Genomic DNA, 15,846 nt, shown 5'->3' with positions numbered 1-15,846 from the left:
ATACCGGAGACTTCTGGGGCTGTTCCAACTCCACGGTTCCTCCACTCAGCCTGCGTCTTGGGGAAGGTCATGTTTATCCATGGAGGACGGGTCAATCTGACAGGACATACTAATGACCTCTACAAGTTGGACACCAGCACAATGGCCTGGACATTAATTAACACCAGAGGAACTCCACCTCCTGCAACAGAAGGTCACTCTGCGACCATCTTCGGGACAAAGATGTTTGTATTTGGGGGCTGGAAGAGCAGGGATCAGTGCAACAACACCATCAGAGTGTTTGACACAGAGACCGGCCACTGGACGAACACATCTTCTGCGCAGCTTCTTCCAAAACCTATTCGTCATTCAGCCTTCACCTACAATGGAAAGCTGTACATATTTGGTTGGGGGAACGATGAGTGGACCTTCAATGATCTGTGGGAATTCATCCCAGAGACCTTCTCCTGGAAGAAGGTTGAGATCAAGGGGAAAAATATGTCATTCTGTGGTCGAATGTGCTGTTGCATGCTGGGAGATCGTATCGTCATCTTTGGAGGATACAAAGACCAATACGACAGCCCAGCGCCCGTTCTACTGAATGACCTGCACATCTTGGACTTCAGTCCTAGCCTCAAGACATTATGTAAGCTAGCAGTTATTCAGTACCGTCTGGATCAGTCGTCTGGACTCCCACACAACATCAGGTGGGAACTGGCAGCCACGACTAACAACAGCAACACATGGAAATGACAGACGTGTGTGTGTGTGTGTGTGTGTGTGTGTGTGTGCCTGTCAGTGTTGTTTTCGTCGACTAATGCTATGACGAAAAATGTTCGTCGACTACCTTTTTCCACTGATGACTAAAACTAAGACTAAATATACTGACAATTTTGTCGACAAATAAAAACTAGACTAAAATGTTATACTGGATCTCTTGTCCACTAGTCCCTTCCTATAAGTCATAGCCGATCTACAAGCTCACAACGTGTCACGCTGCGAGCTTGTAGATCAACTATTTTCAGCAAGTGTAAAAACGCTCATTACGACGGCATCAAGGCCCGGCAAAATACATTTTAGTCGACTAAATCAACTGTAGATTTAGTCAACTAAAATCCTATGATATTTAGTCGACTAAATCTAAGATATTCCAGGTAAAACTAAATGAAAGTCAAGAGACTGTGACTAAGACTAAAATAAAAATGTACTGTCAAAAACAACACTGCAGGTTCTTTCACAGAGTGGTTGCTATAAGGTTATATTTAAAAAAAAATCACCCCTGTGTGAAGTGAGGGGCGCTAATATATTAAAGTCTAACTCATGTTGATTAGAGTCTTCATCTGAATGTGAAGGTAGCCTACTGGGGGAAGGCTTATACTGTGTGTGTATAGGCTCAATATGTCAGTTTGTCACATTCAATATATCCTGTGATCTTTGGTGGCCAGATGCATTTTCTTGGGGTCTAGTGGGACTATAGTAAATAATAAAAAAATAAATCTAGCCCCATGCTCGAATGCCCCCGCCCCCCTGTCAAAAACTGCGAAAATCCCTAAAACGAATTGCGCAAATATTTGAATACATGGGGGGGAACAACACTGGAACAACACACTTTCAGATGGGGGTCGGCGGCCAATTACATATATTTTTGGGGGTCCTTGACATGAAAGTTTGAGAACTACTGATATAGAATTATGGGTTTATATATCTTGAGGGTTTCGATGGGTTTCTATATTGGGTCAAGAACTTTGTAAAATCGTCCTGAGGTCTAAATGGGTTAATGGAGTATTGATACTTTTACTCAAGTAAAAATAAATAAAACGTGAGTACTTTTTCCGGGACTAACGCGTGGTTGTGCTGTTCCTCTTCTCACCACCAGATGGGGCGCTCGGAGCCCACGCCCCCGCAGCGCTTCCCAAGAGGAGGAGGAGGAGCCAAAGGTCAGGGGTCGTCGACAGTCTCCTCCCACTCCTCTAACGACGTGGAGGATCGCACTGACACGCCCCAACACGCCCACCCCGCAGTGGACACGCCTCCCAATGACCCCCGGCCAAGGTTAGAATCGTTTCTTTTTTTTCTTTTCATTATAGTATGGTTTTAGTTAGTTTGCATTGCGTTAGTTTGGCATTTTTTTCCTCAATTCAATTTAGTAATTTTTAGTTTGTATTTTTTATTAACGCTTTGTTTAAGTTTTGTGTTTTTTGAGTGGTGCAACCACTCCCTTACGGACTTATGTGTGTGGGTGGCTGGCTGGCTGGCTGGGTATGAGCATGAAAACAGCATGGTTGTTTTTCACCACCTGTGCGCAACCTAAGGGCCGATTCATACTCCTGTTTCGGCGCTGTAGTGCCGAAATGATTTCGGCTCGTCAGAAAATTTCAGTAGCACCGAAGAGCCGACTTTAGGACGGTACCCGCCCCCCCGAACCTCAAATGACGTCACATTGTAGGGCTCTACAGCGCCGAACCGACTTTTATTCGGCTCTAAAATAGGAGTATGAATCGACCCTAACACACACACAAACACACACGCACATATTAAAACACTTTTAGTGCCGGAAGTGCATCAAAATAGGAGCTCTGGGGTGCCGGAGTTGTCTGATCGCTTTTACTCTGAAAGCCATGAACCGGAAACACTTTCCTAAAAAAGTTGACTTGACAAATTGACCTAAACCCGATCGAATCCCGATCATTTTAATTTATACGATATATGATCCAAAAAGCGTTCATATTTTGCGGGAGAGACGGATGAGGAGCAGAAATGAAGCGCCAGCATATCGATCCATTCAACACCACGGAGAGCGCCCTGGATTAGGAGATACGAGTCATTCTTTCCGCCGTGCTAACATGGGAGTCAATGACAAGCTAATAATTGCACAGAGCGTTAGCATACGGCAAGCGAAAAGCGAAATGCAAAAAAAAAAAAAAAAGAACATTTCTGAATATTCTTATCTCGCCCCGTATCTTTGAGGGTGCGCTAGGACGGTCACAGACTTCCAAGGCACCTCTCGGTTCGAATCCTTATGACGGCCTGAGGTGTCCTATGTAAAAATGGTGTTAACCGTTTCGGACACGGGGCCGCACACCAGAACCGGCCCGGCCCCCTGGGCGCATTCCTGGGGGTCTGGAACTCCCCGGGGACCCCCACATGGTAACTCTGTCATTTCTCTACCATTTTGGACGTGGGGCGGCTCGCCGGAACCGGGGCGGCACCCTGGGTGCGTTCCTGTGGGTCATTATTTTTTGTTAACTCTAATAACTCTTTTCCCCCGACACAGCCACCCAGCTATGGAAGACCCTCCTCCCACTGACCCCAGAAGACACGCCCACCCCTCTGTAGCTCCGCCTCCCACTGACCCTAGACACACCCACCCCGCTCTGGACCAAGGTTTGTACCGCAAAAATAAATGGAGTAGATCTTGAGCTGTGCTTTAAAAATGTCTACAGAGAGAGTTTGTTCCACGCCGTCGGCCCGTAGAAGCAGGAAGCTGCTTGACCGTGTGTTTTTTTTGTTATTATTATTGTTATTATTGTTAGTATTGGACTTCGACCATGATGATAGGTGACGGTCCGAGTGAGCAAAATGTTACATTCCAGCCTTGGCCTGCAAGGTCATCGAGGCCAAGGCCTCGTGCTAACGGCAAGTGACTGCACTATACGTGCTAACAAAGTCGCTAACACGGCGTTCATTCGATCAGACATGCCAGCGGACCTGTCCTCCCGTCTCCAGGCTCCAGAGCATGCATGGGCAACTCGGAATACTGATTATTGATTCCAGCTGTTACAATTCCAAACATGCAAACATGGCCCGCTTTAGTTACTTCAGTCTGTATTAGTAGCTTAATGACCAGTATTCAAATGTCACTGTCTTTTATTATATGTATTTGCATTTAAGTTCATAAAGTTAACATACTGTACGTATAACTAAATGGATTTGAAATTAAATAAAAAAAAAACTTTTCACGATTCCAATTAAAAAATAGCCAAAAAAAGAATAATACGGGATTTCAATTCAAATATAGTAAAAATTGCCGCTCTACAAGCTCAAAATGTGTCACACTGTGGATCTGCTAGTTTTGCTACGGCAGTAATATGCAGTGTGGCCCTCTGGAGTGAGTGTGGAAATATAGTGGCCCTCTAAAGTGAGTGTGGAAATATAGTGGCCCTCTGGAGTGAGCGTGGAGATATAGTGGCCCTCTGGAGTGAGCGTGGAGATATAGTGTGCCTCTGGAGTGAGCGTGGAGATATAGTGTGCCTCTGGAGTGAGCGTGGAGATATAGTGGCCCTCTGGAGTGAGCGTGGAGATATAGTGGCCCTCTGGAGTGAGTGTGGAACTATAGTGGCCCTCTGGAGTGAGTGTTGAAATATAGTGGCCCTCTGGAGTGAGCGTGGAGATATAGTGGCCCTCTGGAGTGAGCGTGGAGATATAGTGGGCCTCTCCATGGTAAAAGCTACCCATCCCTTTCTCCAGGCGACCTGTCCCGTCTCCAGCCTCCATCGGACCTCTCCCGTCTTCGGCGCTCGGACATCGTGCCGCTGTGCTCCTCGGGCCAGGGAGGGGGAGGAGGGGGCGGCGGGGGCGCCGTGTCCGTGTCGGGCTGCCACGTCTACGGAGAGGACGAGCTGCTGCTGCTGCTGTTCCTCTCCAACGCCTCGGACGCCCCTGTCCCGCACGTCCACCTGGACGTCTCGTGCTCACAGCTACAGGTGCGGTGCCACGCTGGTGTTGTTTTTGGCAGCACATTTTAGCTTTAGTCATATTGGTCTCTTGAATTTAGTTTTCATTTAGTTTTAGTCACATTTTTTAGTCATGAGATTTTAGTCGACTAAATCTAGTTGATTCACTTCGAACAAAGTGTATTTTTGACCTTGATGCTGTCGTAATGGCTGATGTTACGCTTGCTGAAAATAGCTGATCTGCAAGCTCAGAAGCTTGTGAGCTTGTAGATCTGCTATTTTCAGCATGCAACGCAACCAAGTGTAAAATGACTTATACTGGATCTATTGTCCACTATTCCTAGTTCCTAACATTTTAGTCTAGTTTGTATTCGTTGATGAAATTGTCAGTATATTTAGTCTTAGTTTTAGTGATTGTTTTTTAATTATTATTATTTTCTTATCAACTAGTCAACTACTACCAACACATGTTGAAAACCACTGTCCAAATAGCTAAAATAAATACACATTACACAACGCAAAATATTTAATTGCGATGAACATAACGGCGAGTTAGTCACGACTTAAATGAGTAAACTTGGACATGTGATATCACTTGAGAGCCACTAGTAGGGTGCGTACAGGCTCACTGTGTGTGTGTGTGTGTGTGTGTGCGTGTGTGTGTGTGTGTGTGTGTGTGTGTGTGTGACTGTGTGACACTGTGACTGTGTGACTGTGTGTGCGCACGCGTGCGTGTGTTTTCGGGCTTTCAGGTGTGCAGTGTGTCCTCCGCTCCACTAGGGGTGCTGCAGGCTCACAGTGTGGAGGTGTGTCAGTACTCTCTGGTCATGGAGACGCCCGCGGCTCGCGTGTCGCTGAGCGTCGGCGTCTCCTACCAGCCAGCGGGGGGCGAGCTTCAGTCGCAGAGCTTCACCTACGACGCACTGTCTCTGGCCGACTTCATCAGGTACGTCAATGACCGTGACATCACTTCCTGCTGCCGTAGCGTATGTCCAATGTGCGGCTGAGCAAAGACATGGTAACGCCCCCGCCTCCGCCTGCCTCCGATTGGCCTATACCAGGGGTGGGCAACTGGTGGCTCGGGGGCTATAGAGCGCCGCAGTCCCCGCCCCCTTTCAGAAAAGCGAGTGGCCCAGGAAGTGGAAGCCCCATGCATTCTCCCATCGGCACTTTTAATATAATTTATTTAAAGACGGTTACGCCGCGGACAAAGCCAATTCGGATCGTGACGAATCATGACAATGAACACAATATTTTGGGACGATCAAATCATTAGAAAGAAGAAAAGAAAGTCAGGAGACAACACTATTTGTTTTATTTTTCGTCTTATAAATTATTTGATCGGCCCAAAATATTGTGTTCATTGTCATGATTCGTCACGATCCGAATTGGCTTTGTCCGCGGCGTAACCGTCTTTAAATAAATTATATTAAAAGTGCCGATGGGAGAATGCATGGGGCTTCCACTTCCTGGGCCACTCGCTTTTCTGAAAGGGGGCGGGACTGCGGTGCTCTATACTGATATAATATTGGTTTCAGCTGTTACAATTCCACAACACGCAAACATGACCCACTTTAATTACTTAATTACTTTACTTACTCTCTAAATTAGTAGCTCATTGCTCAACACAAGTATAATTAAAGGCATTTGAAATTACATACACATGTTCATTTTCAGGATTCCATTCAAAAACATATTCAAGATTTCAATTCGAATGTAGCAAAAATAGCCGATCTACGCTGCGACGCGTTTTGAGCTTGTAGATCGGCTATTTTCGATACGACAGTAATAAATGGCCCTATAGGGAGTGCGTGTGGAAATATAGTGGCCCTCTCCATCGTCAAAGTTGCCCACCCTTGGCCTATACCGTCTCGACTGTCCGTCCTCCGAGAAGGACAGCTTGTACACCGTACGCACGACAGAATGCAGCCTTGTAACTAACCTGTACCGTACGTTTTATTTCTGTAGAAGAGCCAAGCTGATATTGTTTATGCCGTTTGCTTTGATTGAATAATTGATTGAACACGTGTACGATGTAATGCGATTTGTTTTGGGTGTGTTAGTGTTGATTGATAAACTAATACTATTATACTAAAAAGGATAAAGGTGAAGGGAAAAAGAGACCTTTTTTACAATACAATAATGTTTCACGTTTACACATACAAATAAATGACACAACAATCAACACAAACACTTTATTTAGAACACACCCAAATCAAATTTGGTTTGATTTGGGTGTGTTCTAAATAATACATATTATTACATACATATTAAATCAATCATTCAATCAAAGCAAACGGCATAAACAATATTAGTTTGCCTCTTCTACAAAAATAAAACGTACAAGTTAGAGGCAGTTCTCTTGTATCACACCGATACCGTCATTATTTTTCCACCACCTCGCAGCAGAGAACAGACGGTGTCGGTAGGCCAATCAGAAGCAATACACTGCTGCTCTGTAAGTGAAGCCAGTGTCGGTAGGCCAATCAGAAGCAATACACTGCTGCTCTGTAAGTGAAGCCAGTGTCGGTAGGCCAATCGGAAGAAATACACTGCTGCTCTGTAAGTGAAGCCAGTGTGCGGGACCTGTTTATTTTCCCATAGACGTTTATAGTAAGTATTTATTTAAAGACATTTAAGCCTCGGACGAAGTGAAAAGCCGAGTTGGCAAATTGTGGGGCGCAGAACAAATAATTAGAAGAAAAACTAAATAAAAAATGTGTTTTGCCCTGCCCTTTTTTATTCTTTCTAATTATGTGTGCCGAGTGCATATAAAAACGTGTCCCTGTCTCTTTGTGTGCCTAGAGTGGGTGTTATGTGTTAAAATGTGTCCCTGTCTCTTTGTGTGCCTAGAGGGGGTGTCATGTGTTAAAATGTGTCCCTGTCTCTTTGTGTGCCTAGAGGGGGTGTTATGTGTTAAAATGTGTCCCTGTCTCTTTGTGTGCCTAGAGGGGGTGTCATGTGTTAAAATGTGTCCCTGTCTCTGTGTGCCTAGAGGGGGTGTTATGTGTTAAATTGTGTCCCTGTCTCTGTGTGCCTAGAGGGGGTGTCATGTGTTAAAATGTGTCCCTGTCTCTTTGTGTGCCTAGAGGGGGTGTCATGTGTTAAAATGTGTCCCTGTCTCTTTGTGTGCCTAGAGGGGGTGTTATGTGTTAAATTGTGTCCCTGTCTCTGTGTGCCTAGAGGGGGTGTCATGTGTTAAAATGTGTCCCTGTCTCTTTGTGTGCCTAGAGGGGGTGTCATGTGTTAAAATGTGTCCCTGTCTCTCTGCGTGTCCGTGCCAGGCCATTCCCTGTCACGACGGAGGAGTACGGCTCCATGTGGCTGTCTTTCTCTCACGACACCAGACAGAACCTGCCTGTCTGTCGGGACACTGATGACCCGCTCACCACCACCCTGACGCTGCTGAGGGACAGGCTACAGCTCCACCTGGTGGACATCATAGGTACTGTCACCGTGTTAGGCTGCTGGATGATGGAACTATATCCACCATTTCCATTGTTAGGATTCCGTTGCTGTCAGGCCGAAACCTCTAATGTGACGTCCATGTTTTGTGTTTTACCATGCGTTGTCCCCACGGGGTCGGAGGTCACTAATCGTACCATGCGTTGTCCCCACGGGGTCGGAGGTCACTAATCGTACCATGCGTTGTCCCCACAGGGTCGGAGGGCATCGCGACGTGTCGTCTCCTGAGAGGTCAGCCGTGTCTCATCCACTGTCGTATCCACGGCGACGGTCTGGCGGTGTGGCTGCGCTCGCCCGTCCCCGAACTGCCCGACTGTGTGCTGTACCACTGTCAGCGAGTATTGACCCAGGATTAGTCCTAATGACTGACCCAGGACCTGTCCTAATGGCTGTGTGCTGACCCAGGATCAGTCCTATACTGACTGTGTGCTGACCCAGGATCAGTCCTAAGGACTGACCCAGGACCTGTTCTAATGCCTGTTTGCTGACCCAGGATCAGTCCTAAGGACTGACCCAGGACCTGTCCTAATGACTGTGTGCTGACCCAGGATCAGTCCTACTGACTGTGTGGTGACCCAGGATCAGTCCTAAGGACTGAACAAAGGACCTGTTCTAATGCCCGTTTGCTGACCCAGGACCTCTCCTAATGGCTGTGCGCCGACCCAGGATCAGTCCGTATGACTGTGTGCTGACCCAGGACCTCTCCTAATGGCTGTGCGCTGACCCAGGACCTGTCCTAATGCCTGCTCTATCACTGAAGCCACATAACATCTGACCCCAGGCAGGCGTTGACAGACACTAATGCTTGCCCACCTGCCCCCTGGCAGGTAAATAAAACGTTCGGGGCAGGTGGAGTTTGCTTTCAGGTTGCCCGACCGGGCAGGTGCTTTTTATTTTATTTATTAAGATTTGGTTTAGGCTTTTCTGCCTTTTATTGATAGCTATACAAGTGAAGATAGACAGTAAAGAGGGAGAGAGAGAGAGAAGGGGAGAGAAACGGAATTGTAATAACAGCTGAAATCAATAATTCAATCAAGTATTCTGATATTAACCTGAGTGCAACATTAAGTGAAGGTGGGGGCCGCATGTGGATCCCGCATATTGTGTAGGTACTATGGCCATTTGGTTCCATTTGTACACTCTCAAAGTTAATTCTAATGAATTCTAATTAAACAGGTTAGCCTCGGTCCCAGGCTTACTTATCAGAAACGGGTCTCATGGACACAAGGCTGCTGTATTTTATAACTCATACTAAGCATTTAAACTTAAAGTATGAGGTATAAAGCACAGCAACCTTGTGTTCATAAAACAGAAAGATTGGGTATTGGGTAAGACTGACGTTATGTATCTTTCAGGACCTTTCACTGCTTCGTCTCAACCATCTGCTCTCAGCCACCGCGGTGGATATTTTGACTTATTTTATTTTTATGTTGCCACTACTGTTTGAGCAGCCATAAACTACACAGGTTCATCCCGATGTTCTGGGCATCTTTGTAATGTTAGTGTTAGTAAAAAAAGCAGTTAAAAGAGTAACGTTTGAGGCAGACTGTACATCAGTCAATCTACCATTCACCTTAGTTAGTAGAAGAGGTTTTTTAAGAGGCATGGTTTACCCCGCAGTTATGTCGGCTCCGCCTACAGGAAATACATAAGCTGCGACCATGAGACCCGTTTCTGAATTTGTCTATATGTGGCATGCGCCTGGACCACCAGGCCATTGGGCGCCCCCGCGAGTGCTTGTTTGAGAGGGGGACACAACCGTCTATGAACACCAGATATCTGTCTAAACACCTGAACGTGGGCCAGACGGCTGTCTCCTGCTCTGCAGGAATGTACAATGAGAGCACTGTTTACCTTATTGACCATTTGCAGACCAGTGGCCATCTTGCCATCAGAGTTTTGGAAGCACTCGTTTTCAGTAAAGCAACGTCCTGCTGCCTCCTGCGTTACGTGCAAATTCAAAACAGGTGGTGCACAGGGCGTTTTGAGTGATATCTAACGAGCACTTCCAAACTGCAACACTTAAAAAAAGAATCACCTGCAAGGACACAAAGTAGCTCATAACATGTCTACAGTGGATTTTTATGAAACAAACACTTTGAGGATAGAAAGCTTTCCGTACAGCTGCAATGTTGGCGAGTTTGACGTTGTGTAATACAATCAGATAGGACTTTTCTGTTTGGATGAATGGGCTGTAATGGCACCTTAATTGTTAGCACCTTGCCATTAACTTATATGGTAAGATGGCCGTGGTCTGCATGTGGTCCGTGCTGTTTTCACTGTTGCTACGCTTAAAAATATATGAAATAATGTGTGAATCCTATCATTTGTTTCATCAACGTGTGTGTGTGTGTGTGTGTGTGTGGGGGGGGGGGGGCTTGAACTTAAAACGTTTAGGAACCATGGGTTTAACCCATTTAGGACTGACGTCGAAATAAATAAAAAAAGGCTTCTAAATCCTGACAGTTTTCTGAAATACCTATGTTTCTGTATCAGTGGTTCTCAAGATTTCATGTCAAGGACCCCAAACATTATATGTAATTGGCCGCCGAGCCACATCTGAAAATATGTTACTCCAGGAACCCCTCAGAAGCAAAGATTTGAGTTAAAAACGGTTGCTGTGAAAGAATATGTATTAAAAGATGTGCGCCACATTTTCACGATTCTTCAAAAATAGCAGACCTACACGCTCGTAGCGTGGCACTCGGTGCCGCGCTATGAGCTTGTAGATCTGCTATTTTTCAATAACTGAAGTATAATGTTTAAAACACCTAAAGGGGTCCCCGTCCAGAATGGGTTTAAGGGCTCTGATTAGAATGCCATGCAATGACTAGCCTGGAACTCACCTATGCTTTTGTCGTGTAAATTCTCCCTAAACACGAACTAGAATTCTAATCTATTTGAGACAGAAACGGCAGAGCACACGGCGGCTTGCAGGCTTGTAGTTGTAGGCAAAGAGCACTGGACGGTCCGTTGAATGAAAGCACCAGGCAGAGAGAGATGAACTGAAGTGTATAGAGTTGACCATTTTATTGCAACCGAGACCAGGACAGACCAAGACAGAGCGCTTCCCCGTAGGCCGTTGGCAGCCCACGGGAGCACAGACTAACCACGCTTGTGGCTAGCCTACTAAGACCTCCCCACATTGTATTTGACAGACATTATATATACAGTTCCACTTACACATTGAGCCAGACAGCCATTTGGCAAGGTACTACCGTAGGCCTTGATCATTGTTCTTTAGGTGTGATAGAGTTTTAACATATGCATGCAGAGTGATGCATATAGAGTGATGCATATAGAGTGATGCTAAGCTTCCTATCGCACCTGGCCAGGCCAAGTACTTGCCTATGCGTGCTTTCTTTCAAACCTGCAGACAGGCAGACTCCTTACCAGCCATGATTGATTTACTTCAGACCTAAGTAACATTTGTTCACGAACATGCATGATATAGTGTAGAATTATTGATTCCAGATACGACACTTTCTATGGCATAGGCGGCAGAAACTGTGCGCAGCTGCTGGACATGAGACTAATTAATTAGAGCGACAGAGAGAGAGAGAGGAGTGTGTGTGTGTGTGTACAGGTGTGCGTGTGTGCGTCAATTTAACAAGGTGCAGATCAGAAATCAGCAGAGAGTGATCGACGTTTGCGCTACTCTATGCCGTATTGAAGTGGACTCGGACCCAGACTTTTCTTTTCTCCCTGGAAATAAAAACGTCTGTGTTTCCGAGGCTATGCAATGACTGACAGTTGACTTTTGATCGTTTTGTTTTTGTATCGATGCATCATTTGAAATGTATTTATTGGAGATATTATTCTTACAGAGTTCCTGTTTTGTATTGATTGCAATGTTTAAAAAAAAGTGTCTTGTTCATTCTGGGATGGCTCTCTCTAACCATTCAACGATGGTTCTTAATGTTTAACAATGGTTGTCCAATATTGTGCCGAGCAGGGAGAAAACTGTAGCCTGATAACGCCAAGATGAAATATTATATCCACACACTCACATTATATAATAAATATGTGTTCAATCTATTTGAGTTATATCTGACTGAACCTATATATTATTTTGCTGGAAAAGCTCTAACATTGTTACTTTCCACTCGTAATTTAATCAAAAAGGGAAAAGGGCTCGGGGTGCATACAGTACTTAGTTTAGACTAGTCATTGGTTGTTGATGGGTGCGTTAAAACGACTGGATTAAGGTTGGTGAGGGGTGCGTTAAAACGACCGGATTAAGGTTGGTGAGGGGTGCGTTAAAACGACCGGATTAAGGTTGGTGAGAGGTGCGTTAAAACGACCGGATTAAGGTTGGTGAGGGGTGCGTTAAAACGACCGGATTAAGGTTGGTGAGGGGTGCGTTAAAACGACCGGATTAAGGTTGGTGAGGGGTGCGTTAAAACGACCGGATTAAGGTTGGTGAGTGGTGCGTTAAAACGACCGGATTAAGGTTGGTGAGTGGTGCGTTAAAACGACCGGATTAAGGTTGGTGAGGGGTGCGTTAAAGCTTGTGAGAGGGCCTATATTTCCACACTCACTCCAGAGGGCCACTATAGTTCCACACTCACTCCAGAGGGCCACTATAGTTCCACACTCACTCCAGAGGGCCACATTCCATATTACTGTCGTAGCAATACATATTTTTTGCTATTATTTGAATTGAAATCCTGAATAATCCTGAAAAGTAACATTTGTATTTAATTTAAAATGCCTTTAATTATAGTTATGTTAACTTTATGAACGAAATTCAAATACATTGGACTGTTTGGACATAAAAAAGACTAACATTTTAATACTAGGGCCTACTTATTAAGCTAATAATTTAGACTGAAGTAATTAATGAGCGTCATGTTTGTATGTTTGGAATTGTAATAACAGCTGAAATCAATAATATATTGATATTCTGAGTGCAACATTAAGTGAAGGTGGAGGCCGCATGTGGATCCCGCATATTGTGTAGGTACTATGGCCATTTGGTTCCATTTGTACACTATCAAAGTTAAATCTACATTGATTTTACACAATATAAATTTGGGATCCCAGAGATAGAAATGCCATTAAATGGGGGTCCGTAGCCCTAATGCATGTCGAACAAACCCTAACCTCAAATTTCTTCTCAAATGCAAGTCCAAGCTAGCCAAGCGCTTCGACAGTGATCTACAAACCCAACTGGGCAACTGGGCATCCTAAAAACACAACGAAGCAAGCTAAGAAACATTGTAACTACCATGACTAAATCCGCTAAAAGTAACTTTATCAATGATAAAGCAGAGGAAAACCAAAACAATCCTCGGGAGCTCTTGAAGCTACTAAACAATCAACTAGGCTGCGATCAGAAACTGCCCTCCCACATGGGCGTTTTGGTGTAGAGCACATCAAAGCCTTCTACAAAAACCTAGGTATTTGTAAAGATGATTTTAAACTGAGGTAACAACTGAGGAGGTACTTAAAACTCTGTGCCCTTCAACCCCACAAGGCCACTGGCCATGACAATATTCCCTCCATATTTCTCAGAGACTCAGCCATCTCTATACAGTAGCTCCAATCATCATAATAAACATCTCCATCAAACAGGGACAGGTCCCCCAAGATTTCAAACTGGCCAAAGTAACCCCCAGCATGTGTGCCCACAGTAAGCTTAATAATGAAAAGTGTGAATGGAGTTTCTAGGTGAAAGTGCTTTTTTAACATGCCAATATCTGCCATTGAGCCCCATTGTAAATTTCTCAAATTTGAAAGCACTATATTTCTAAAACTATGAAACATTTCAAAGATGTCCACCGTAAGGTGAACCTAAATGGGGTTGAATGGGGTTTCTAGGTGTAAGTATGTAGGACTAGTAGTAGCATGCCAAATTTTGTGCTATTGCCATTGAGAATGCATTGGGGGTTTAAGTTAAATAACTCAGAAACTACAAAACATTTCAAAGTGAAAGCATGTGTCTCCACAGTAAGCATGAATGGAGTTTTTAGGTGAAAGTGATTTTTTGACGTGCCCAAATGTGACCGGACCCCATTCTGAATTCAAATTTGAAAGCACTACTGTATATTTCTAAAACGATGAAACATTTCAAAAATTCCTTTTCAGGCAAACAAGCCCCCTCTGATTGGAACAAGTTACATATTTACATAACACATATTCGAACCATCTCATCTTGTAATAATACTATTTTCACTTTTGCACTTTTGAACATATAGGTTCAAAAGTGCACCACTGATACAGGAACATAGTTTGTTCTCTACATAACGGTAATTAATCTCAATGTGTATTAAAAAGTTGTTGATCATCAACATGCTAATATCCATTGACATAATTAAGAGGTATGAATTTACACAATGCACAGTTGTGACCTGAAGTTGACTGTAGGCTACTTCTGATTATTGTTCAGTAACTCGTAACATGTCAAATGTGTATATGTATGTGTATGAGTGCCACAATTTTTTTCCACCGTAAAACATGATCATCAGGTATTATTGTAATATAACTTTTTCCAAAAAGTGTAGGCCTACAGTATTTGTTAAAATCATGCTTTTATGTAGACATGCCCACCAGTTCATTAAGTATGCCTGCTGGTTTGCCTGGTGATGGGTGGTGATCCACCTGAACTGAAGCCGCACCCACAGCTGTAGTTGTATGATAAAGGGGGAGGGGTTGGGGCCCGGGGGAGGGGCTGATAGTGTGATTTCACTATATTACTGTTTATTTCATTGGCCCGATTGACTGTCAAGGGTTCAGCCTCCAGGAAGAAACCCTAAATACAAATTTAATACACCATTGCACATAAAAACGACTCCAGGGTGTCTAATGAAGTACTGTCATCACCTCATAGACACATGGAAAACTGGGAAAATCAGCACTCCATCTTTAAAAATGTACCAAATAAATAAATAAATACTTTTTTAACAACCGTTTCTGACGAGAGGTAAAGGGTATCATGTGCTTAATGCTATAATGATCACGCCTCACGACAACAGCCCCCTCCTCCCTGATAGTGTTGTTTTTGGCAGCAAATTTAGATTTTAGTTTCAGTCATAGTCTCTTGAATAGTTTATTCAGTTTGTCACATTTTAGTCACGTGGAATTTTAGTCATAGTGTCACTCTAGTTTTAGTCGACTAAATGTCATAAGATTTTAGTCGACTATTTTCTAAAGTTGATTTAGTCGACTAAAATGTATTTTGGCGGGTCTTGATGCCATCGTAATGGCTGATTTTACAGTTGCTAAAAATAGCCGATCTGCAAGCTCACAACGGGTCGTGTTGTGAGCTTGTAGATTGGCTATTTTCAGAATGCAACCAAGTGTAAAATGACTTAGGCCTATAGGCTACACTACAGGATATCTTGTAAACTAGTCCCTTCCTAACATTTTAGTCTAGTTTGTATTTGTTGACGAAATTATCGGTATATTTAGTCTTAGTTTTAGTCATCATAGTTTAGTTTTCATTTAGTTTCCATTTATTTTTGTCAGTGAAAAAAGGTAGTCGACAAAAAAAAAAATCGTCTTTGTTTTAGTCGACAAAATCAACACTGCTCCCTGATAACCCAGAAATGAAACGGAAGCTGGTTACAATGGGAGCCTATGCCTGGTATAGCTTAGCTGTGCTTATGCTACCACCTAGCGGGCAGAAAAAGTGTTAAACATACAGTACCAGTGAGCTGGACTGTTGCATACGTTACTGTACTGTACACACATATTCGGTTAATCATATAAAGCATATAAAGGACAA

General features: G+C 44.0%; 1 protein-coding gene across 1 annotated transcript in view; it reads left to right on the top strand.

Moving 5' to 3' along the window:
- ap4e1 (adaptor related protein complex 4 subunit epsilon 1) overlaps nt 1-10,496 on the top strand; it is a 38,287-nt gene extending 27,791 nt beyond the window's left edge. Inside the window, exons 20-25 of the mRNA XM_080761192.1 lie at nt 1,856-2,031; nt 3,254-3,363; nt 4,447-4,682; nt 5,405-5,598; nt 7,937-8,097; nt 8,313-10,496. Coding sequence (XP_080617318.1) covers nt 1,856-2,031; nt 3,254-3,363; nt 4,447-4,682; nt 5,405-5,598; nt 7,937-8,097; nt 8,313-8,473 — 1,038 coding nt within the window. The 3' untranslated portion in view covers nt 8,474-10,496. The remainder of the gene's footprint in view (nt 1-1,855; nt 2,032-3,253; nt 3,364-4,446; nt 4,683-5,404; nt 5,599-7,936; nt 8,098-8,312) is intronic.
- Nucleotides 10,497-15,846: the final 5,350 nt, after the last annotated feature.

This window comes from Protomyctophum bolini (genome assembly GCF_963924005.1).
Source record: "Protomyctophum bolini genome assembly, chromosome: 4".
Classification (NCBI taxonomy): domain Eukaryota; kingdom Metazoa; phylum Chordata; class Actinopteri; order Myctophiformes; family Myctophidae; genus Protomyctophum; species Protomyctophum bolini.
The sequence above is the reverse complement of the archived record's forward strand: the minus strand, read 5'-3'. Positions and strand labels throughout refer to the sequence as shown.